Below are 23,669 nucleotides of genomic sequence, written 5' to 3' on the forward strand. Positions count from 1 at the left end.
GAATTTTGAATCAATATTTTATTATACAACAAAAAAATTAAAACAAGTACTCAGAGCAAGTGCATAACACCACCCCTTTCACACCTGAGCTGAGACTGTATAATGCTGTATTTTTTTTTATTAAAAGGGTTAGAAGTTAAAAGTAACACAAATAAATAGGGCCATCCTACTGAATTCATTCACACTAATGATGATTTCTCTCAGGTGAGTGAGGTAACAGAGACAGACTCTTCTTGGAGGTACCCAGTGAAGAGGCAACATGCATAAATTGAAATACAAGAAAACATTCTGTTTAAACATAAGGGGGAAAAAATCACAACTTTTTTACTGTAAGAGTGATCAAACACTAAGCAGGTTGCTCAGAGAAACTATGGAGTCTCTGTCCTTGGAGATATTCAAAACCACGTCAGTCCTGGGCAGCCCACTTGGTTGACAGTGCTTTCAGCAGGGGTGTTGTACTACATGATCTCCAGAGGTCCCTTCCAACTTCTAGTATTCTGCAATTCCATATCTACCAGACAACAGAAAAGTCAAACATACCAGAATCCAGGTAACTTTTCTACTTCCGCATAGCTGAAGGCAAACAAAAGGTAAAAGACAACAGATCTGAAACACTGCGTTTATTGACTATGAAACTCACAAAGTAAGCATATACCAAACTGGATTTTTCCTCCTCTTCAGTCAGTGCCATATTCTACAGGTGTTATCCTTGCTTCCTAGTAATACACATTGTGAAGAAATAATTTAGCTGTATCACACAATTTATCCATTTTTGTTAACATCTACATCAACAATCTACCCAGAAAGCTGAGGAGCCACAGAAATGTTTTTTCTGTGCATGACTAGCAAGAGACAGCAGAACTACAGCAATATTTTTATCTCAGATCATCCTGCATCCCATATTTTGGTAGTTCAATCAAAAGATCAAAGTAATCACAAATATTCTGTTCATGTCTTTTCCCACTCCCATGACTTTTTGTCTGAAATGAAGGAAACCTGAACAGAGGCCAGTGCCAAATACACAAAAGGTGTGCTCCCATTTAAAAAGCTTTGCCTTTTGCTCATCCAGGCCTCCCTCACTGCAATGCATTGTGAGAAAATGGCTTAGTCACTGGTCTGGTACTAGTATATGCCCATAGGAGAGATGGTAGGGTATGCCCATGACTTTATACAGATTTGTTCATGGCCATATTCACTTAAACCTCAATTCAAAAGGGAGTTTCTAGCTTTTCTTGACTATATTTTAAGTCACTGAATTTGGGATATGGCCCCAGGAAACTTCTCAGACTCTTTTTATTTTACCATAACAAGATTTCAAATGTCTCTCAAAAGAAAAAAAAAATGGAATATATTAGTTACCTGTAATGATTATATCACCTTTGTAATTAAAAGCACAGGAGAATATCTCGTCAGTATGACCCTCTAATATCTGAAGGCAGTGTCCAGTAGCAGCATCCCAGAGTCGAGCTGTTTTATCGGAGCTGGCTGTTAGTATACAATTGCCCTTAGGGTTAAAACAAACCTTTAAAAAAAATTTAGAAAAAAGTAGCAAGTCAATACACCTAGAAAAGGAAGTACATCTAGTGATTTAAAAATGAAAACAGAAACCAGCAACTCTTGCATTCAGCTTTTCAGCTAAAATTAAGTATAGTATTCCACTAGAGTCACCCTGGCAAACTTCCACGGCTGAAAAGTTTGTGTGTATGCACAAAGTTCTATATACAGTGACCTTACTATAGGATCAAGATTCAGAATATCATCCCCCCAAATCGCAATTGCTCTACAACTGTAACTTTATTTAAATGTTATCATTATTCCAATGTAAAATTTATACATATTTTATAGATTTCTCCATCAAACATATGTTTCTGTAATATCAAAACTTCTACTGAAGACAACTCATTTTGTAGTATGTCTTCATATTTGTTAAACATTCATTGCAAAAATTACATACATTTCCAGATAATCAGATATATTTTTATAGCAGTAACCGGACAATACCAGGTTTATTATATAATGTAAAATTGCTTAATAACTGAGGGCAAAATGCCTGTTCCCCAGAAATCTGACTTCTAAGTAATAACCTTCCCAAGTGATCACAGCTACACAGAACATCTGCAAAAATATTCTGACTTTTCAACATGCTCCCAGATGAGCAGATTCTTACTTCCAGCAAAGAAATCATGCCACCACTAAGGACCCTGATAGAAGCTGTCCCTAAGCCACCCACATGTCAGTATGTATTCAGACTGCATTCCTCACTGCATCAACACTGACTGTGAAACATTGCAGTGACTATATTAAGGGAGGAAAGACTAGCCCTTGTGAACTTCCTTCTCTGAGCGGAGTGATTATAATAGTCAAATCAGTACAATGAAAGCATGTGAGTCTTGTTCACTAAGAACCATGCTAGTTTCAAAATATTAATATTTCAGTTACAAAATACATCAAACAAAAGCAGCACAGACTAAACATACTAGTCTGGAAGCTAGTGAAAACTATGCATTTGAAAGAATAATGAAAAGTTGCATAGCAAAGTTTGAAAACAATTTACAGTTTTGGAAGTAACTAAATGTATTTGGAACTGAATTCAAAATCGAGCCAGACAAGCCTTCCAGCAAAGTACATGAGCACACTCCTCATGAACAAGTCATTTTTGAAACAGGCTTTATACTTCCAAGTCCCTTATGCACTTTTGAAAACAAGAGTCTCCATGTGTTTTGCCACAGAAATACATTTTTTCTCTTCCATTCCATAAATCAGGTGTGCAGAGAAATGAAAAAGAGTAAAGAGGAGCAGATCTGATAGAAGCAAGGAATAAGGGTGATGGTAAAAGCCTCATATCAGCCACATCATCAAGAAACTAAAAAACTGATGTTTATTCTGTCAGAGGATCTGGGGACTACAAGGACGTAATTTAGGATAGGTCAGGCAGAAGCTCTGTTAACTATGATTGTTGTAAAAGAACATTTGGACAGCATCTCCCTCTCTGCTCCCCTGTCCTCTGCCAAGTGATTGTGGAGACCCAACCTATGTACTGTTTCAGAAAAAGGAAAGAGGTAAGAAAAACCAATTATTTCAATCTTAACAAAGCCAGGTATCCATCGCTGGGAGGGACAGACTTCTTAAGTAGCTTGTTAACTACCACAATTCTAAAGAATCAAATAGTAAATAACATGAAAATATGGAGAGATGGCTCCTGGTGGAGCCTGTAGGAGTAGCACGCCCTGGGTTATTTTAGCTCAGAAGGGGGGAGTTGGAAACAATCATTGACTGATAACTTTTAGTCAAAAGGAATGTTCTTTTAGTAAAGATAACTTCTTAACCAGAACTATCAATCTTAAATATTCATGATTTTACCACCGCATTCTTTAACAGTATTCCTGTGTCATGGAATAACTAGTGGATTTGATGTCACAAGTAATCAAATAAGAAAGGTGCAAAGCACAAACAACTTACCTTTGAAATTTCACCTCCATGACCTTCTAGCTTTGCAATGCACTTTCTTGTTTCTGCATTATAGACTCTTGCTGATCCTGTAGTAGTAGATTAGGAGCCATTTTTGATTGTTATGCTTAAGCATGCATTTCAATAAGAACACTTTAATACAGTTGGAAGGACCTCATGCTCAGGTTTGTTTTCAAAATAGAAGACAATCTTAACACAGTTTCCCCCAAGGATAAAGTATGTTAAAAAGGGTCTGTAACCTGACTGGAAAAGGTTGACTTCTTAATGGTTTCTGCTGAAAAACTTGTAAAATGTGAATACAAATGTCCACATAGAACATGGACTGCTGAAGTCTATAATTTCAGAATGTATGTACAATATATTCAAAAAGCTTTCATTATATTTCAGATACTAATTCTATTTACTAAGCTGTTAACTATATTTAATAAGCTATTAATATATTTCAGGAAACTTTTTACATTGTCTTATGTCTTAATTCATCAACTACAGCAAAACAGATCCAAACAGTGCCCCCCATCCAGTCTGGTATCCTGCTTCTGAAAGTGCAAATCTAAACACTTAGGCATGTAAAAAATAATATGGTATTGTCATTATGCGCTATAACACAACACTGTGCAGGTGAATACAAAAAACTACTTATTGCGACTCCTAAAAAAATAAGCATGCAAAACTGCAGCCTGCCAATAACAAACCAAAATTGCTTCTTTCACTACCTCTTTGTTGTGTATTCTCTTGCTGTGCATTCGGAAAACCTAGTAGCAAATCCACCATTAAAATTCCAACGACCTTTTTCATTTAAGCCTAAATTTGAGCACCCAAATCAAACTTCACTCAAAAGCTACTTACCTAAACATTTAAAATCCATTTCAGCCACAAGTGAAATATTTACATGCAGGTTTGAAGTTAAAGGGGAAATACATGTTGATTGATTAAAGTGTGAAAAAGAAGAAGATTTTCACTGGGGAAAACTTCTTAAGTTTAATGCCAAACTTTCTATAATGGAACAAACATTGATTGATCTATACTTTTGAGCCATGATACTCCTCCTTTCATCAAGCTACATTCAAAGCAAAACCAAAGGAAAAGGACAAAGGTGTTTCATGCTACTATTGCAATTCTTATAGCAGTCCCAGTCACTTCACTTACCATCAGCAGAGGCAGTTGCAATACGCTGGCCAGCATAATCAAAGCAGACATCCAATATTTCATCACTGTGACCTATTAAAGTTGCTATATGTGTCCCAGTCATAGCATTCCAAAGCTGCATAGATAAATAAGGGTAATTTTTTTGCTTATTTTGACTAATTTACTTGATAGATATCTAGTTGATCCACAAAGCAACATGTATAGGCCATTTCTGATGTCTGATAATGCATTAACATGAAACCTGGGTATAAACCAATAAAGAGTCACTGTTTAGTCAGTTTAATGAAGTCCTATATTTTTTTCTCTTCAGTGTATTGACTAAATGAGCCTTAAAATATATATTGTTATTTAACTGGACTTCACTGAAATGAATAAGCTTAGAGGTTTTACACTTAGTTCTAAATTCTTTAATGAATTACATGTACTTGTTTAAAACAATGCTCTTCCATTTACAAACGATATCTTTTTATATATCAAGTAGCTGTATTTGGTACATACTCCACTTTATTACCATGCATGTTTTGTCCATTGATCCAGTGACAATGAGAGAACAGTCCCAGTTGAACTGTGCACTGCTAATCTCTCCTCGGTGACCCATTAAAGTATGTAACATCCTACAAAAAGAAGAATTTACATTTTTAGTGTGTATTTTGATATACACATATAAATTATAAGTAAGTTTATAAAAGGGTATAGTTAAGGTGTCAAGTCTTCACCATTTTATCCATTAAAGCAATTAAAGGGAGCAGTACAGCTCATTTAAGATTCTAGTACTACATCAATTCCATCTTTCATCTTTGGGAAAGAGAGACAGTAAAGAATAGAATGGAAAAGTCCTCCCTTCTCTTTCAAAAATATTTTAGTGCAGGTATTTCCAGTGAAATGTGATGACTTTCCAGTGCCAGAGACAGATTTCTGTATTCATCTACATACAAAACACATACAGCAAGTTTCTCCACATTACCCTCCCATTATCCTACTTCAACGAACTGTAAACAGTACATTTTTAAAACTCCATATAATCTAAACCTTTTATAAAATCCACTGAAGATCAAATGGAACTTAATCAGGTACTTAATGTGAGCATGTTCTCAAGAAACGAGCAAATGACAGCCAAACTGAAATATGATTTCTAATCCTCATTAATCCTAAACTTCTTGCTGCACAAGATTGGCAATACTAGCTCCATTAAATTCTTCAGCTTTAGCTGAATAGAGAAGGTACAATTAGCCATTATTGCTTCCTATGAATTAATGGCCTATAAGGTAATGAACCCTAAAAAAGATTGTTTTATATATATAAAAGGATTAGTAAATTATGTTATTATCACAATGCTAATATCACTGTATCATTAATAGAAAAGTGCTTTAACTAATGGATAAACCAACAACTAGAAAAACAACTAAATGAGTTTAAGTGACTGAAATGTTTTTATTCATTGCATAAGATATATAAGGGTAACTAAATTAACGTATATACTAAATGAACAGCAAAGCAAATCTCCTAAGCAATTGACTTTTCTTTTTCTTTATGGTAACAAAAACTTGATTATACTCATGTCATTTTACAGAATTACTCCTTTTACTTTCTAACACTGTGAGGTCTGCACTGTGAAGACCTTTTTACAGTAAAAACAAAAATCAACAAGCAGAAAACAACAGTGGAAAACTTCTTAATTTTGTGAACATATTATCTGGCCATTAAGACTGCTGTTATTGTAATACCTAATACCCAAAATACCTAATAATGAAAAAAGTTTTATTTTAAAATTTAAAAGCTTTAATTTCCAAATTTCAAAAAGGCAGTCCAGGCTTCAAGCTTCAACATAAATATCCAATCAATAAGCAAAATAAATAGCAACGTGTGCAACATCTCACAGAAACCACTACCAGATACACAATTAGAAAGAACTCAGAAAACGGGCTTGTGAAATGCCATGAAAATTTTCCATTTAAATTATTAAAAAAAAAAAAAAATCAGCTTCAGTCATGATGATACTTCTTTAGCCTTCAGTTTCCAGTGAAATTTAATACATGGATGCTCTAATATTTGCACCATAATTGCAGATAAGAAGAAACTGTCTCTCTTTCAGCATCCTGGTGTCCAGCACTCCTGACCCCAGTTACAAGCTGTGGATTTGTCAAATGAAGCTCTGCAGACACCTTCAATGGAACTATAGCTGACTATCTGCCATGGAGAAATTATTGATGAAACACAGACCTGTATTACAAAAGCATGTCCCACTCCTGCCCCCTCTTTTTTTTTTTCTTTTAATTTTAACTTTAACATTTTATGAAGAAAATCTTGAAGCTTTCTGAGATTTCTTGTTCCTACATCAACTTCCCTCAGGACAATTCTGGATACCTATCCAGAATAAAACTGAAGAAAAAAGAAACATCAAGTTCAAACTCAAATTTGGAAAGCAGCATTTCTCATATATTTCATATGGCAAAAGACAGGCACACACAACCTCACATACAAGCTTTTTGCAAATCTACCTGAACCTGTAAAGCAAAGCATGATTTGCTCATAGTCTTTGTGACTACAATTTTTCATTATTACTAAATGTAGACATGCCCAACTGCCATCTAAAAGGCTGAATGCTGGCCCTGGCACAATTATATTGCCCACTAGCTAATTACCAGAGCTGCCAGTGTTTAAATGAGAATTTTCTCCTTCATATTCCACTTCCTGGTATTGATGCTGATGTGAAGTCCACATTAATTTCTTAGAAAAAAAGGAATGCAACATGAAAATCCCAAGACTTTGCTTCACTGCAGGCTCAGACAAGAAGCTCAAAGTAGCAGCTCTTTTCAAACAAAAATATTTTTAAGAACACCAGGCTGAATGAAGTTGAATCCAAAGGTCCAAGTTGCTGAATGAGTGCCTCCTAAATATTTACATGCCAAACGTTAAACTGCTGGTGTTGAATAAGCTGAAAACTTACAGGATCAAGCCTTAAATGATGTACTATGTGTACATTATTTTTTAAATCACATGATTATTCTCATTTTGAAGTGATAGACATTGTTTATTACCCCAAGACACCACTATACACACACTTTCCTTTTATATATAAATTTCAGAGATATTCCCCTTGCTCTCAGAAAAAGAAAAAAAGGCATGACCTCTGAAAACATAATAGAATCATTATCTTCATAAATTACTTTGTCAGTAATCAGGGCAATCATTTTATTATTCTACTTATACTGAGTTTCCAGTTGAAAAACCAAGTGGATTTGTGAGGATAATACAAGAAGTTCATATTTAGCTACTACATTATTATTTGTTGGCATCATAATCAAGACATTTTGTTCTCTGCAGTCAGATGGGCCAAATTTTCTCCTCTTTATAAATTTATACTGACATAAAGGATTGTGAGACAGGAAACAGACCCTCTATAGTTTTAAAGACAACATGACCAGACTGATTTTCTATGACATAAACGATACTGTCTTTCTAGTTAAACAGTCTGTTCAGTCTAGACACCTTCCAAATCATGAATTTCCACGTTGATAAAATATCTTCTTATTTGGAGACTTCATCATCAACAAACACAAGATCTGTCCATTCTGTCTGCATCCTCAGTGCTCATAAGATGGAAATTTTGAACAAAAAGCATATAAAAAAGCATTTCATGAGCAGCATTTCTTTTCAGAAGAATCAAGGGAACAGGAGCAACAAATGATAAGATGAAGGAAAGCATACTCTAAATGAAGGAAAAATACAAGGTCTGTAATTTGTAGCTCAACATTGTCTCTCTGATTTGTCATTAAAACATGCAATGTAAAATGGTATTTATTAGTACTTTAGTACCTGCCAGTGTCAACATCCCACACTGCCACTCTATGGTCAAAGGAGCCAGTGATAATCCTATCTCCCGTGGTGTTGAAAGACAATGCAATAATTTCTGCTGAGTGCCCCTAAGAGAATATTTTAAAAGGAGTATGAGAATGCAAATTATGACTTTTCCATTAATGTAGTTTAACAAGCAGCTTTTTTTCAGCAGCATAATCCTTCTATAACCCTTCAATACATTATTTACTGTCTTGTCCAGTATATCACAATTTTGACAGGAAGATCTACTGGACTGCAGAATAGTCAATATCCAAACTGCAAAAAATCAGGCACATCACTTAAGCAGTGAGCACTTATGCACTGATGATATCACTGGACATTTTCTATATTTGCTTTAAACAGAGTCACATTTGTTCACCAATACATACTGAAATCAGATGATTTATTTACAGTAAACTACAGCTTGTCATTGGTGTTGGTGGCGAGGGTTAAAAAAATGAATGTAAGCATATTTTTAGAAGCTAAAGGTTCACACATTCCACTGCTCTTTGCTCTGATCAGGGCTCTGAGGAAGAGAAAGTCAAGGCAGAGAAAATGCCTTCCTCACTCTATAGGCCATACACACCAATATAGGCCAATCTGAACCCGTGGAATCCCAGCAAGCCACATAGAGCAAAGAGACATCACAAGAGATAATTGGATGGCTGTTCTCTGCTTATGTTTACAGGAAGAAGAGCCACACAGATAAGGTGTCTGACATTAATGTTCTTAGAGTTACTTTATGTTAATGCAGAGGAGGTCATAATTTACAGTATAGCGGCATGTTTTAATGAGTGATGGAAGGCGTTCTAATCTATACAAGTAGTGTCACTGAAGTAAGAAAATCTGTCTCTTGATAAGTAGGACTTCTTATAAAATACCATAGTTTTATCATTCCCTTCAAGTTTTCTTAATCTGTTTTATAACTGCAGTCACTGTGGGACCACCTGGTAAAAGAAACTGCAACTGCTTTGAAACAGAAAGCAAGGAACACCTTTAAAAACATAAGGAAGGCAAACATACACTTAAAGTGACTATTTCTTCTCCTTTCTCTATATCCCATAATTTGGCAGTGGTATCCATGCTTCCAGTTGCCAGCAATGTGCTCTGAAGATTAAATGATAAACATACCTGTAGCAAGAAATGTTGGATGGAAAGAGTGAGAAAGGAGAGCATTTATAAATATTTTCTCAATAATTAATAATTTAAACATGACAAGTATGTCTTGTTTTTAAATAAGACAGTATTAAGTCTGACTTAATATTTTATGGCATACAGAAAAATTGCAGAGTTCTTCCAACAGCTCACTAGAAGAGCAACAAATCCTTATCACATATCTCTGGATGACTACTCAAATCAAATGGACTAATTGGCTGCTTTGCAATGGCAATGCATTAACAAGACTTACTGGAAGATTTCCTCTATTGTTTTCTGAGCCTGGATTAAAATTCACTATTTAGGTGCTTCATTTTTTGTCACAGGGAGAAATTACTTAGTTCACAAAGTTTTAATGAAAATCAAGACTGAAGCAGTTTGTTAATTTATTAACAGTGCATAGTTAACTGGCAGTGAACTACATATTCAGTATCAGTATCTGTAATACAATAGATAAACTTATGCAATCTTAATAAACATCTACAAATTTCTAAACCTCTTCCTCTAACCCCAAGAAGTCTCAGTCATACATACACTTTCACATTCTTGCATGCACACTCTGCGAGAGGACGAGTGGGTTACAGGTGCACCCCCCCTTCCTAGGAGTATGTGTTCCCCTAATTGCACACCTCTCCTAGGAGACATGAGTACTCTAGCTTTAGTTGAACCCATGCCACTTCCTACAATCTGCTGATCCACATGCCAGAGAGAAGGCATCCAAATTCACCTATGCACATCTTATGGGGGGACACAACTGCACCTTTTTGTTGAACTCCATACTGAGCAATCCACTAGCCAGATACAGACTCCTCATGGTATCTCCAAAAGGAAGGCTGTGCTCTCTGCTCTAGGCACAGATTGTGATGCCCAGGGTGACTTCTGGAAGCACCAGAGAAGATTTTGACAACTGCTGCTTCCCATACTAATGTGTCCACCACCCTGTTATAAATTGTCTTGATTCTTTTATCTTCTTCTACTTCTTTCTCTTCCTTTATTTCAAAATTCTACTTCTTTATTTCAAAATTTTCTTTGAGATTCTCAAAGATTTCTTTTTTTTTTTCACATTAAAAAAAACATGCAGTCATCTTCCCATTCTCTCTAGTTATTCAATATGATTGTTCTGCTAATAAAGAATAGGAGGTGCCATGTAAAAAGGAAAACAGTAGTTGAGGTCACTGGTGCATTTTCACTATGTCCATTTCTTTTTTTTATGCTGAATAACTATGGACATGCCCTTGCCAGCAATGTATCATGCACAATAATGGCCTTTCAGAAACAGGTCTCGTTCAGAGAAACACATCATTTTCTCCTGGCTATTATCTTCTACTAATTACTTGCTACCACAACTCATAACACTTTGGGTCTAATCTAACCCCTACAGAAGTCAGAAGAAATTGAGAGGCCTTTAAAAACTTAACTAACTGATTAGTGGAAGCAAAATCACTGCAGCCTGTCTCAATAAGCAAACAGGTTCTCCATTGCAAGAGGTAACTGTTTCAAAATATCCAGAGAATCAATAACCCACTGAAACCAACCTCACCTTCTACCAAGGCAAAACACCATTTTCTTACGCTCATTATAGGCCTTGCAATCTACAAATTAAAATCCAATTGTTTCCAGAAACAATTTCCAGAAATGCTTTATTGAATAATGATTGTATAGCTATTTTTGTTAAAAAATATATTCTGCATTGAAATTAAGAGTTTCAGTGGATTTGCCCTGATCTTTTAAATCCGAATGCTGTGCATCAAGACACTTGCTATTGCTAATAGTGCTCCTAGTGCATCGAAAAGGAAACAAACCATTTTTAAGCTTAAACTGTTTTCATTTCATACATCTTTGACATTTCAGCATCCCACATATTCCCAGTCAACACACTTAAAATTTCAGAAATTCATTCTTCTATGGCTCTAACTGCTCCTGTACATGAAGTACAGATCTCAGTGTGAAAGACAGTGATACAAGCAATGATGTTCTTGTGTATTTAGTTCTGCAAACATGAGAGGCAATGCAAGATATCCAGAAAAAAATGAGATATGTAAACAAATCAAGACATAAATATGTGCAATAAATTGAAAATTCTGATTATGTCATTTTTCAAAAATGTTTTAACATTTAGCAAACAAGGGAAATTGAAACAAACTAAAAATATAATTTCAAACTGTATATAATATTTTATTCTTATTTCTTAAGAACCACCAGACTATCTTTTCTTGCAATGCAGAAATGTTCACAATATCTGAATGTGTGCACAGATGCAGCAGAATAGCTGCCCCTTCCAGTGTCAGCTCACTGGGACTTGGAACCCACAACCATCCATGATGGTGTGAGGAAACATAAAGGAATAAGAAACATCCATCAGTACTCACTATTTCTGCACTATGTCCTCTGAAAGTATGATAACATTTGCCTGTTTCTGTACTCCACAGTTTGCAGGTTTTATCAAAAGATCCAGTGGCAATCTTGTCACTAAATGGAAAAATTATGTCATTTTTATTTAGAAAAAAACCCCTCTGATTTCAAAGACAGTAGAACTCACAGAAACAATACCCAGCTGTCGAAGCTCGCATGCATTTTGGTGCATTCTGCCTCACTACAAGATCCTGGAGCAGGATTTCAAACAGAAGATACGTTAAGGGAAAACATTAGCAGACGTAATCAGTTTCTAAAAGAGCCACTGTGGCTATCTATTAGCACAGAAATGTTCACAACTAACCTATGTTAGGAATGAGGTTATCCACTGTACTTCCAGATGTATTTAAAAATTATGCCATTTCATCGGATAGCATCTGTTTATCAACAGTTGTAAACTCTTTTTATAAGTAGTTTACCCAAATTTCAGGGGTCGAACTCCACTCCCACTGAAATCAGTTTAAGTGTTGCGACCAACTGCAGTTAGAGCAAGACTGGAGTGAGGTACCCAGAAAATGTAGCATGGGACACTGTATCGAAACCTGAAGATTAGCAGAAAAAAAAGTTCTTCTTTTGATGAACTTTTAATTTAAAAGTAGCTCAAGGTTCTCATAAGGTTTCTGCTTGCTATGTATCACTTCTCCACTTTTATGTTACAGTTAGTGATCTTTGCACAGATTTTTGTCATACAATAGTTTCTTCAAAGTATATAAAAGAATTTCATTAATTGCTTTTTAAAAATAAAGAATAATATCAGAAGACATTGACATAGCAGGTTCTAGGTTAGATAAAGTCTTTTCATTTAGAAGGAAATTATGATGCTCCAAATAACATCAAATCTTCAAGAGAAGAAATCTTTAAGATTTATTTCCTGATGTTAACTGTATATTGCTTAACTGATAAATAGGACATCTGACAGTGAAAGAAGTAATGTGATTTAATATAAAAATAGGAATTAATTTCTCTTATTTTGCAGTGAAGCAAAATGGCTTACTTACACACTACAGCTTCCTCAGAAAGCAAATGATAATGAAACTTCAGTAGCTAACACGTAAATCCCTTCACCTAACAGGTGGCAATTCTAACCTAGGGCAAACAGTTGTTGCAGAGAACAAAAGATACACAGATTCATATTTGACATTCATACGGCGGCACCCTGTGGACTTTCTAAAAATTACTCAACAGCTGTGACACTTCTAAATCATGTCCTAAATAATAATTAATGTGTAATAGCAAATGGAAAAATCCACTTTTGTTATGACAGAAATGTTATTTCTCCTGAACTAAAACAACACAAGCTGTCACAAGTACGCATCGTATACAATTACATGGAGGCAGTAAAGAATGATTAACATTCGGAACACAATCTGATCACAAAGATACTATTGAAATAAATCTGTGTTTCAATATATTAAACAGACCCATATAGGTATTTTTCAAGACACTGAATATCTAACTGAATTTATGCTTTCAATTTCTAAATTTTATTTTAAAAATTATAGCAGAAAACATGCTTGAATGTATCTCTTAAACAATATGCAGTGTCATCCCATGGCGATTAGCTATAGGTGAACTTTACAAATTCAGAATTTGAGACAATTTCTGAGCTCTTTCAATTTGAGATAGTCTATTTTATGTTAAAGCTTGAGTAACAGTTCCGTATTTGCAAAACAGACTGATCAGCAATTATGATGTAACTAGGAGAAAATAGATTTACCCATAGGGATTATTGAAAGCTATTGCATAGACAACATTCCTGTGTCCCTCCAGTGTACGTAGCTCTTCTCCTGATGCAGTATCCCATACTTTGCAGGTTCTGTCATAGCTTCCAGTGATAAAGCTAAAGTAAAGAGAAATTAATATCTGAATACAGTAAGTATTTTACTGGTCATGGTGCATAGTCAAATGAGTTATTTCCACAGATTTCAGTTATCACTGTCTCAGACCCTAAATCTCTTCTTTCTCTCAAAATTTAGATTAATGACTCTAGAGGTTCCTTTTTTTAAAAAAAAAATATTACTCATAAAAAAACCTTCTTTCTAATCTTTAATGCTTTTCAACTAGAAAGCAAGCTACTGCTTTCAAAACATGAAGGAAAAAATTACTAGGCATATGCCCACAGTGATTTCAATTAACATGAAATTCCACTACAGTGAAAGTCCCAAATGAATTTATGTCAAAGACTCATTTAGCTTTTAGTAATATTCACTTTATTGCCATAAAGATGCTTCTTTCTGAAATATGGTAATTGTCAACAAATTATCACCTTGGAAGAAAAAAACTACACAAATTGAATCTCACCTGCTACCTTTTTGCATCTCCCATTGCTTCTCCCACAGAGGCCTGAAATCTAATCCCCAGTCATGCTTGAAGCTGCTTATAAGCAGCACTGCTGAATTCGTTTTGCAGCAAGATAAGAGCACTGAAATTTCCTTAAAATTGAGTTTAAAAATGCAAAACTTCAATTAGTGATTATGTATTTTGACTTTGAAAACAACTTACCGGGAACCAGATTTGTTAAATGCTACATTAGTCAGTGGCAATATATGTGTTCTAAGTACCTGAAATAGAAGCAGGGGGAGGGAGAAGAAAACAACATTTGATGCAAATAAAAAACCCAAAACAATTGCTCAAAATATTCAATAGGTTAATATTTTCTCCTCCTTCTGTCAATGTAATACATTAATCCCTAACTAAAAAAATCCCCCATGCCTCAGCAGGTTTCAGAGTATCGATTTCAAATTTATATTTTACTTGAATGAACTGTCTTTTCCCCCATGTTTGATTTTTCTCTACCCTCTCTGAGACCAGCAAAGTAACCCTTGACCAGAGCTGAAAGGGCAAAATCAAATGAATGAGGAGACCATGCCTGGTGAGATCACTGATGAAAGAAATCCCAATACTAAGCCTTATATAGTGAATCAAGAGCTCCAGCTGAATTGAGTATTTTAAGTCTTCTAAGTTATGGGATGCTTTCAGCTAGTATATGATTTTGTTTTACAAAACAGGAAAAACAGAAATAAACTACATCTACATCCTATGAGGTCATGACAAAAAAGCAATGCAGAACCATAACAAAGGTACTTATCAGGACAAAATTCAAAAAGGGAATTTAAAATATGATGTGTGCCTGTATTTTGTAGATTATGGAGCTCACTGTTTTTCTAACATTGCTCTTAAGGTCCTTTAATCAGACAGTGTATATGTTTCATGTAAATTGTCTCATAGCCATAATAATACACATTGACATTTATTAAACATAGGTGAAAATGGTGTCAGATACTGCCAATGAAAGCATGCCATGTTACTTTGAAAATCACCCAAAAAGATATAACCTGGTTTGTGTTTTAATAAACTGGCTACTGCATAACAGGGTTTGCATTTGAACAACTTTCACCTATTACAAGCTGGCTTCTGCTCAAGTCTAAAGCATAACAAAATCATAACCTGGGAAATCACAGCAACTGCTGACAGTGAAGTAAAGGGATATTAAAAATACAGCAGTGGTCCACTAGGTCTTCTCTGTAGTGTAAGAATGAGGAAAAAGTAATTTATGAGCAATGCCATTTAATCACTGACATATTACAAAAGCTTCAACTTTTTGTTCTTATCTCTAGCTTTCTCAGCTGCCTGACTACAAAAGAAAAACGAAAGGAGCTCAGAGATCTTCTACTCAGAAGAGCAGGGACCAATCAAAATAGAAATAACAATGATCAAGTGAAGGACACAGAGAGAGAGAGAAACAGAAAACTTATTTTATGTTAGAGAAACAGCAATTTCTGTTCTCTAGAGGAAGTAAGACAAGTTGTACTTTGAGCTACAGCAGTGGGAATGGGCAATCAAGATGTGGAAATGACAAAAACATTTTGGTTTTTTTTGAAGTCAGCCACAGTATACAAATATCTGCATATGAGAATGGATAATTATGGAAATTTATGGAAATTTGATCCATGACATCTCTAGGGCTCCATGCAGGCAGCTCTGAACAACAAACATATTTAACAATTAGGAAAAAAAGGGAGGAAAACAAGATGGGTTTACAGTCAATTTCAGATCATGGGACTAATTCTGTTCTTTCAATGCCCAGTGCTGCAGTTGCTTCATCCACAGAACTCTAAGCCAGCAAGAATTGCTTGTGCAAATGATACAATAATCAAACCCTAAGGCAATATTTAAAAAAAAATGTACCTTGGTTCTGCAAAATTTGCTACAGCAGTCCCTAAAATAAAAATCTGCAAATCACTACAGCATACCATTGCTATGTAATAGTTTAAAACCTGAGAAATTGTTACAAAAGCTTGTTTCTCTGCAGGGTGCCTAACACACCACGATCACCACAATTACTGGAAATCACAAAAAGATGGGTTTATAGACTCATTTAAGATTGTGCTCCAGTGCAACAGGAAAAAATATGAATTTCCAAACAATGCGAACACACGGAACATTTTTTGGTAAAAAAAACCCAAAACTCACTCCCACCCACCTCTTATATTTTAGTATCTCAGAAGCACCTGATATTCATGTTTCATTTACAAGCCTGAAATGGAACTGAAACATAAACTTTTCACACACTTCTAACTACTCTTGAATGAAGGAAATAAACCAGCACTGACTGGATTTGCCTGCCTCTAATAATTCCAAATGTAGAAGATCAAACATGGCACTATACCCAACAAAGAACAAATGCATTATTTACACTGAAATTTGAACAAACATTTAATGATTTGTCAGTCTTTGTGAGGTACAATTTTAAAATCTTGCGAAAGGCATTATCTCAGTTAAGAGCATACCTTAGAACAGAAACATTTAAAATTTAATATGCCTTATTTACATAGCTCTGTTTCCAAGGTTAAATACACAGATCTTTGCAGAATTCTCCCAGATGTGTACCGTTGGTCAAAAGAACCCAAGTTATATCTAGCAACATGTAAAGGGTTTCTTTTAGTCAAACAAACCAAAACTTCACCCTTTTCTCTCTAAATTTAAGGTAACAATCAATAACATAGCACTGACTAGCAATTTTTAGCAGCTACACACTGCCATCTGCTGACACAATAAAGACACAGCACTTAATTATTTCAGATCGCAACATGCAATCTCTGGAAGCAATTTTATTTTTATTTCCACAGTTAAACACAATTAAACCTATTCTCTTCTGACAGGCTGAATCCTGGATTTGAAGTCCTGAAAGGTTACTCTAATAATTGTTCTTAAAAGGCTTATTAATTTAAAACAAATTTGTAAAGCGCTGTCTGTACTGAAGATCAGACTATCAATATTCAAACATAATAGTAATGGCAGAAAGTAATGACAACCAGTATTACTCTATGTAGCAGAACACATTAAAAAAACCCCACATAATTTTCACAAAATGAAGAACAAGTAGACAAGAGTATGACAATATTTGGGGTCTTTCCCAACAGCTAATTTACTTGGGGTCTATGTACAGGTTTTGTTGAAACTCAGCTATGGGTGTTGCTGGTCCACAGAATCTTATTTGACAAATAAGAGAATTATTTCTCTCCATCCAAAACACACCCTTGTACATAAGCCTGTGTAAACAGTGTCTAGGAACAGTTACACCTCCCAGCCTTTTGGGGGAATTCCTGGCAGACATAACCAGGCCAAACTCAGTCACTCTAAACGGCGCAGAGGTGATTGAAAAGAGCCAATAAATTGGTCATAAAGTCCACATTTTGCTCTCAGGCACAATACGCAGCAGTAAAAACATACTCACAACATCAAACTGAAACCCCCAAAAATGCCCAAAATTATTTTTAAAGATGCCACTGACCTTAAAAAGATAGAACTTGTGATCCTTTTTTTCCCCTAGTTTCTCTTGCAATCTTCGTACTAAATGTATGACGTGTTCCTTGCACGAAACTGTGATGAGAGGTTCTCGTTTTTGAATTTCTTCTACTAAGGCTATGACATCTGTGCTAATTATCAGGGGGAAAAAAAAAAAAAAAAAAGGCAAAAAAAAACCAAAACACAAAAAACCAAAAAGCCAAACCTGCCAGATTTCATGCTTGGCAATAATTATAAATTTAAAACTAAGAATATTATTTATTTGCAGAGAAACTGAAGTAAGCAATTAAATGATACACATTTACCTCATTCTGTAATAGCTTAAAGAAATATAGATAAATCTTTCTTGGTTTCTATACTTTCTTCCCTCTCTTACTGAAGTTGTTTGGTAAGATTTAACTTTTAAAAATTTTAGCTTGGCATGAAATTTACCTTTTCAAAGGGTTTCAACAGAGGGTCAGACATGGGAGATGTGTATCCAAAATCTGATAGTTTTAGAATAAATATCTAAATTATTAAAGTGGAATTTCAAAAATTCCAAGTGAATTGCCCACGAAGTAACAATAAGATAAATTATATATGGAAATTGTTAAAATTACCGGTCTGTGGCTTCACAAATCTATGCCTGTTCTTATATATACTCTTAGTTATGATAACAACTTCCACAAACGTGGTCTGCAGTCTATTGGTGTCCATGGAGCTCCCAGGAAGTGATTCACAGCTAGTCTGTGGAATTGGATCATCTCTTCATATCATCAGATAAACTTCTGATTCCTGTCCATCCATGAGAAAGTGAGCGTTGACAATACCCAGCAGTCAAAGCACCAACAAACACTTAAAACTAGTCCTAACAAGAAAGCTTAGCATTTCTGTTAGTATGTAAATTATTGCAGTCTAAAGGGGATTTTCTGTATCAGTCCTCTGAATGGGAGCTACTAACAATCCCATAAATTAGTATCATCTTAGTGGTTATACTCCTGTTAAGTAATACCAGACAACTTATTTCTTTCACAAAGTGACTCATTAGGTTTTATCCAGAGTATTAAGCTGGACAGTTCGAGGTAGACAGAAATCAATAATTTTAAAATTTGGATTTTTCATCTTACATGTGCAGCCTACATTGTCTACTAACTTTGGCCCACATGCAAGGACACTTCCATATCAGTGTTGGTATTGAGACAATCATATTACTTCATGCCCTTCCACCAAATAAACTCCATGGATTTTGGCAACTTTATTTAATGGTGGCATTTTTTTATCTGTCTGAAGCTCTTCCTACCAGAGCTGGCTGAGTAGAGCATGTAAGCTGACTACTATAACCAAAACCATACTAAGGCTCTCAGATTTCTTTTCTTTTTTTCTTTTGGGTGCCTAGAAGAAGCCATTAGCTGGAGAAAAGGAAAAGAAATAGTTTGAGCACTGAATAAAACTTGATAATCGTTGCATGGTGTTCGATGCCAGCCAAAAGGTTCTGTGAAAAAATCCACTAGATATGACATGCAAATTAGTGAAGTGTTCTGTAGTTTTTATGTGTACAAATAACTGATGGGTGGGAATGAAGCAGAGGGAGTCAGAATTTTCTCAGTACTTCCCACTGAGAGGACAAGAGCCAATAAGCACAAGTGATAAAAAAAAAACCTAACCCAGGAAATTCAATCTGAACACAAAAATATACTTTTTTTGCTGTGACAGTGGTCAAACACCAGAATAGGTTTCACAGAGAGGTTATGGAGTCTCCATCCAGGAGATATTCAGAACCCAACTACACATGGTCCTGGTCAACCTACTCTAGCTGTCCCTGCTTTAGATGGTCTCAAGAAGTCCCTTCCAACATAAATGATTCTCTGATTCTGTGACATGCTGTTATATTCTGGCACCAAAAGCACAAAATAGCCAGTCAAATAACCTCTCAAGTACTGGTGCATAAATTACACATTCAGCATAGTAACTTGTTAAGTCAGCTTTTTCATTACAACACATTCATCCTACTTCTCACAAGGACTACAGATGAGAGTTTCAGACTGGCACCTTCCAACTGTCTGAAAGCCAGAGGCAAATGTGACTGAGTATCATCCTCCACATATCAGGTCTCACTTGCTTCCTCGTGAAGTGACCTCTGCCTTCTATCTTATCTAAAGACATCCTATCAAATCTAAACTTGATTTTGAAATACATTGTATTTTTTAATCTTCAATTAGGGCAGTCCCTGATTTTTAGATATATCAAACTCCTGCAATTTCTTTCATCATCTGTAGACTAGAAAATCACATTATGCACTCTTTACTTGTTCCTTCAAAGAAGCCAACTGCAATTAGGTTCACAAAAAACCCCATAAAACTTCCATTACTTGCAACAGAAGCAGATACTTAAGTTTCTCCACACAAATATATGAGAGGGAATCACTTGCCTATCTTACACCACCTTACCTATGGTTGTTATGAGGCTTAATTAATTAACAGGAGAGATCTGAACTGATGTGTAGTTGTTACTTCCAGTAATTTCAACAGAGATCATTTAAACCACTGTAACTGTGGGCTGAGTTAGACCCACTTTTTGAAAACCTTCTGAAGACCAGAAAGACTATTACAGAACCTAAGAACTAACTGTCATTCACCACAATTCAATGTTAAGCGCTAGATTTTTCTGCTGGCTTTGTACAGGCATATTGATAATCGTAATACTATAAGCAGAAAGAGATTTCCCCTCCTAACAGAAAAGCATGATGGTAATAATCAGCCGGGATGCAAGATTCTGCATTTAAAATAGTAGGAGAATGATTTATGTTATTTTCTTTTCTGTGTGTGTGTTTTAGTGAACAAAGACATAGCTGACCTCAATTATGTTTAAAACAGTCAAATAGAGTTGTATATAAGCATGCTATGAAACAGCAGAGAGTGCTGTTTTCTGAAATAATATCATACTTACTCAGGTCTAAGATCAAGTAGATCTATAGATCTGGTCTTTGGGTCACCACCTTGTATATAATCCAGAATAATTCCTTTAAAAAACAAACAAAAAAAATGATAAAAAGGTATGAATTAGATGTCTGGGATTTTGTAACATGCACTGTAGACAGCAGTGCTTCCACTTTTATTGCTCCACTGACTGCAGCAGACCTACTTCCAGTTCTTGGAACTAGAAGGAGGTTGGCTGTTCTTCCTGAGTGTTACAAGGGTGATGAACAACTCTGATGTGTTTATATAAAAGATATTAAACATTATTATTTATGAGCCCTTTTCTACTCCGGAAATGAACAAGCTCTTTTCTCCCCAACAACTTTTTGAATTATTTCATCAGTTCTATTTTCAGAGCAGCTGTCCTGAAGGTACTTGCTGTAGTTTGGTATTCCAAGAAGCCTGGAAAACACGTTTTACAAAACCTGTTATATTTATTTCAGTGTTCACAAAGGCCTGTGTGCAGTAACGTATAGAAAATCATAACACACTTTCCATTTCTAGGTATGCTCTGGCACCTCTGCACCTTCTGCTTGAGCTGAAGTATTAAAATGTTTAACCACATTGCTTCCTGTTTTGATAAAGTTGTTAAGGAGTTCAGATGCTCCTTGGTTTTCTGTGTGAAATGATAATTTTTATGTCATTTTGCATTTTACCAAGTCCATGTGAAAAGTATTTAAATTGAAAGAAAGAGTCATTATTACAATACACTTCCTGAGCTGGCCATCTCTATCTTATTTCACTTCTGAAAATTCATTAAGTCTCCTGATTGAGCTCATGATAAATGATGAAGACAACTTAGCAGCACAGCTTTTGAAAGCGGCGCTCTGCTCAGAAAATTCACTAAACAAAGAAAAGTTAGATATGTGGCAACTTTTTCCTAAACGGCCCTTTTGACCACGCATACACATTTTTTGGTGCCAACTACTGTCACTTTTGAACTCCCTACCGCGACGCGAATGAGACTGCCTTGATTTTGCAATGCTAAACCATCAGTTACAGCCCCGATGGGCCGCGAGCTGCTCCCAGCTGGAAGGCTCCCAACCCCCCGCCGTGCCAAAACACCCGCGCCTGAAGCCAGTTCAGCTGCAGGTGCGCGATCTCCCCGCTTACTCCCACCCTCGCCCATGAGAGGGCCGAGGAAAACCTCCATCCCAGGAGCTCCCCCCACCCCGCGCCTCCCTGGCAGGAGCGCCGGCCACACGCCCAGCGGCACTCCCCAGCGCACGGCCCCGGCCCCGGCCCCGGCCCCGGCCCCGCCATGCCGGCACAGCTGCTGACAGGGCAGGGAACCGGTCCGGCCTCCCCGCGCCCCGCTCCGCACCCGGCGGGTAGTAGCGCAGCAACAGCCGCCTCAGCCTCATCCTCCTCCTTCTCCTCCGTCGGCCCCGGGCGCCGGCCCGCTACCATGACAACGCCCAAACAGCGCCTGCGCGCATGCGCGCTCCCCGGAGGGAAGGGCCGCCGGCTCCCCTCGGGGCTAAACAGCGGGCCGAGGTCAGACATGGCGGGGCCTCTTGAAGCCCCTCTGCCCGGGTTTTGGCACCCCATGGCTGGTGCGGCGGCGCAGCCGGGCCGGGATGAGGACATGGCTGTGTACCTGAGGCCTACGCCTCGGCTGTGTAGCCATGTCCTCATCCTGCCCCAACTGTACAGCCCAAGGCCTCCAGTGAGGGAGCAGGTTGCCGTGAGCTTATATGGCAGTATGGCACTATTTTATTTCCTATTCTCAATTCTTTTCTATTAATTCATAATGTTCATGGATTTTTACCGTTACTTTACTTAGCAGAACTATCCATTATAACTGCAAGATGTTACCAGAGTAGTAATAGCCAGCTAGAAGTCCATCACTATTTAAACAAACAGGTTTGCTTTCTCCCAGGTGCATATATTTTTAATTATCCCCACTGAATTTTATCTACCTTTTATTGTCCTTTGACTTAGTATTGCAAGGCTTTTCTGCAGTTTTCACAGTCGGCTCATCTTGACTACCCTGAATGCCACCAGCTAGAACTGCTTGCACTATGTAATTCATACAGAGCTGCAAAAGCTTCTGATTTATGCCATAGAAAGTACCAGATCTTCAAAGGCTACAGTGCACTAAAAAATTACAAAATTCAGAGTGCTAAAGAGCCACAAGTAATGGCATAACAAAGGTATGAAAACTATTTGAAAAGCAAATAGTCACTTAATTGCTAAGGAAAGCAGGCAAAGAATAATAAAAAAACCCTAATCAGCTTAATTTTTTTAAAGAGAAACTCAGGACAGATACATGCGTATGAAAATACTGTTTCATCAAAGATAGAAGAAAAAATATATTTGAAAAGAGATAACCAACATTGAATTAAAAGATAATTTATTAATTAACCTAAAAAAATTGAGTCAAGCTTTATGCAGAAATGACTGTAGAGCATCAATAGGGGGAAGCAGTGAACACATTTTTATTTCACAAATCTCCTCATAGTCCACATTGTTGACAATGGGTCAACAGAAGACGGTCCCAGTCAGTGTTTAACAATACGTGACTTTTCCAAACCCACCCATATGGCTCCCTACAGCTTCACTTTGAAGACAGTTCTTTGGTTTTTGAAAGCCAGGAAGTAAAATACAATGGCCAATTCCAGATTTACTTTGAGACATGACTGGAGGACAAAGTGGTTTCTGGGTTTTTCATTCCCATTTGTTTGTTTAAGTCTTTTTTCTTATTTGTATGGGGAAAGTCTTGAGTCAGATAAGAAAATTTTTTATTGAAAACAAATAATCTGAGCAGCTTTCCAACTGAATTGACTTACTTGGACCAACCCTATTCTAAAATAAATTTTGAACAAGCCCTAGCCTTGGTGGTCTCCCGTTTCTTAATAGCTTTTTGTATTTGTTTAGCATAATATG

The 23,669-nt window shown here is 36.4% G+C and overlaps 1 protein-coding gene across 2 annotated transcripts; it reads right to left on the reverse strand.

The window, feature by feature from the left end:
* Positions 1 to 373: 373 nt before the first annotated feature.
* On the reverse strand, positions 374 to 22,152 carry DAW1 (dynein assembly factor with WD repeats 1). Of its 2 annotated transcripts, XM_074878236.1 has the most exons (14): positions 22,105 to 22,152; positions 20,752 to 20,824; positions 17,813 to 17,957; positions 14,521 to 14,579; positions 13,736 to 13,858; positions 11,976 to 12,075; positions 9,475 to 9,582; positions 8,431 to 8,537; positions 5,126 to 5,228; positions 4,615 to 4,729; positions 3,460 to 3,536; positions 1,360 to 1,522; positions 641 to 716; positions 374 to 511 (listed from the first exon to the last, which is right to left on the reverse strand). In XM_074878236.1, exons 1-13 carry the CDS (start codon positions 22,142 to 22,144, stop codon positions 682 to 684), a joined length of 1,248 nt encoding a protein of 415 aa, XP_074734337.1. In that variant the 5' UTR covers positions 22,145 to 22,152; the 3' UTR covers positions 374 to 511; positions 641 to 681. The 2 variants fall into 2 exon arrangements, with proteins under 2 accessions (XP_074734337.1, XP_074734338.1); XM_074878237.1 differs by lacking the exon at positions 374 to 511 and having other exon boundaries at positions 606 to 716.
* Positions 22,153 to 23,669: the final 1,517 nt, after the last annotated feature.

Source organism: Strix uralensis, chromosome 9, assembly GCF_047716275.1.
Source record: "Strix uralensis isolate ZFMK-TIS-50842 chromosome 9, bStrUra1, whole genome shotgun sequence".
In the NCBI taxonomy this organism is placed as follows: Eukaryota; Metazoa; Chordata; class Aves; order Strigiformes; family Strigidae; genus Strix; species Strix uralensis.

Excerpts from the sequence above, each read along its gene's own strand:
- DAW1 (XM_074878236.1), bottom strand. The coding sequence starts at position 22,144 with ATGAGGCTGAGGCGGCTGTTGCTGCGCTACTACCCGCCGG. Across the intron at positions 12,076-13,735 it reads GCTTTCAATAATCCCTATGG|TGACAAGATTGCCACTGGAT; the intron begins GTAAATCTATTT and ends TTTTCCATTTAG. Across the intron at positions 4,730-5,125 it reads CAATGGACAAAACATGCATG|CTTTGGAATGCTATGACTGG; the intron begins GTAATAAAGTGG and ends TTATCTATGCAG.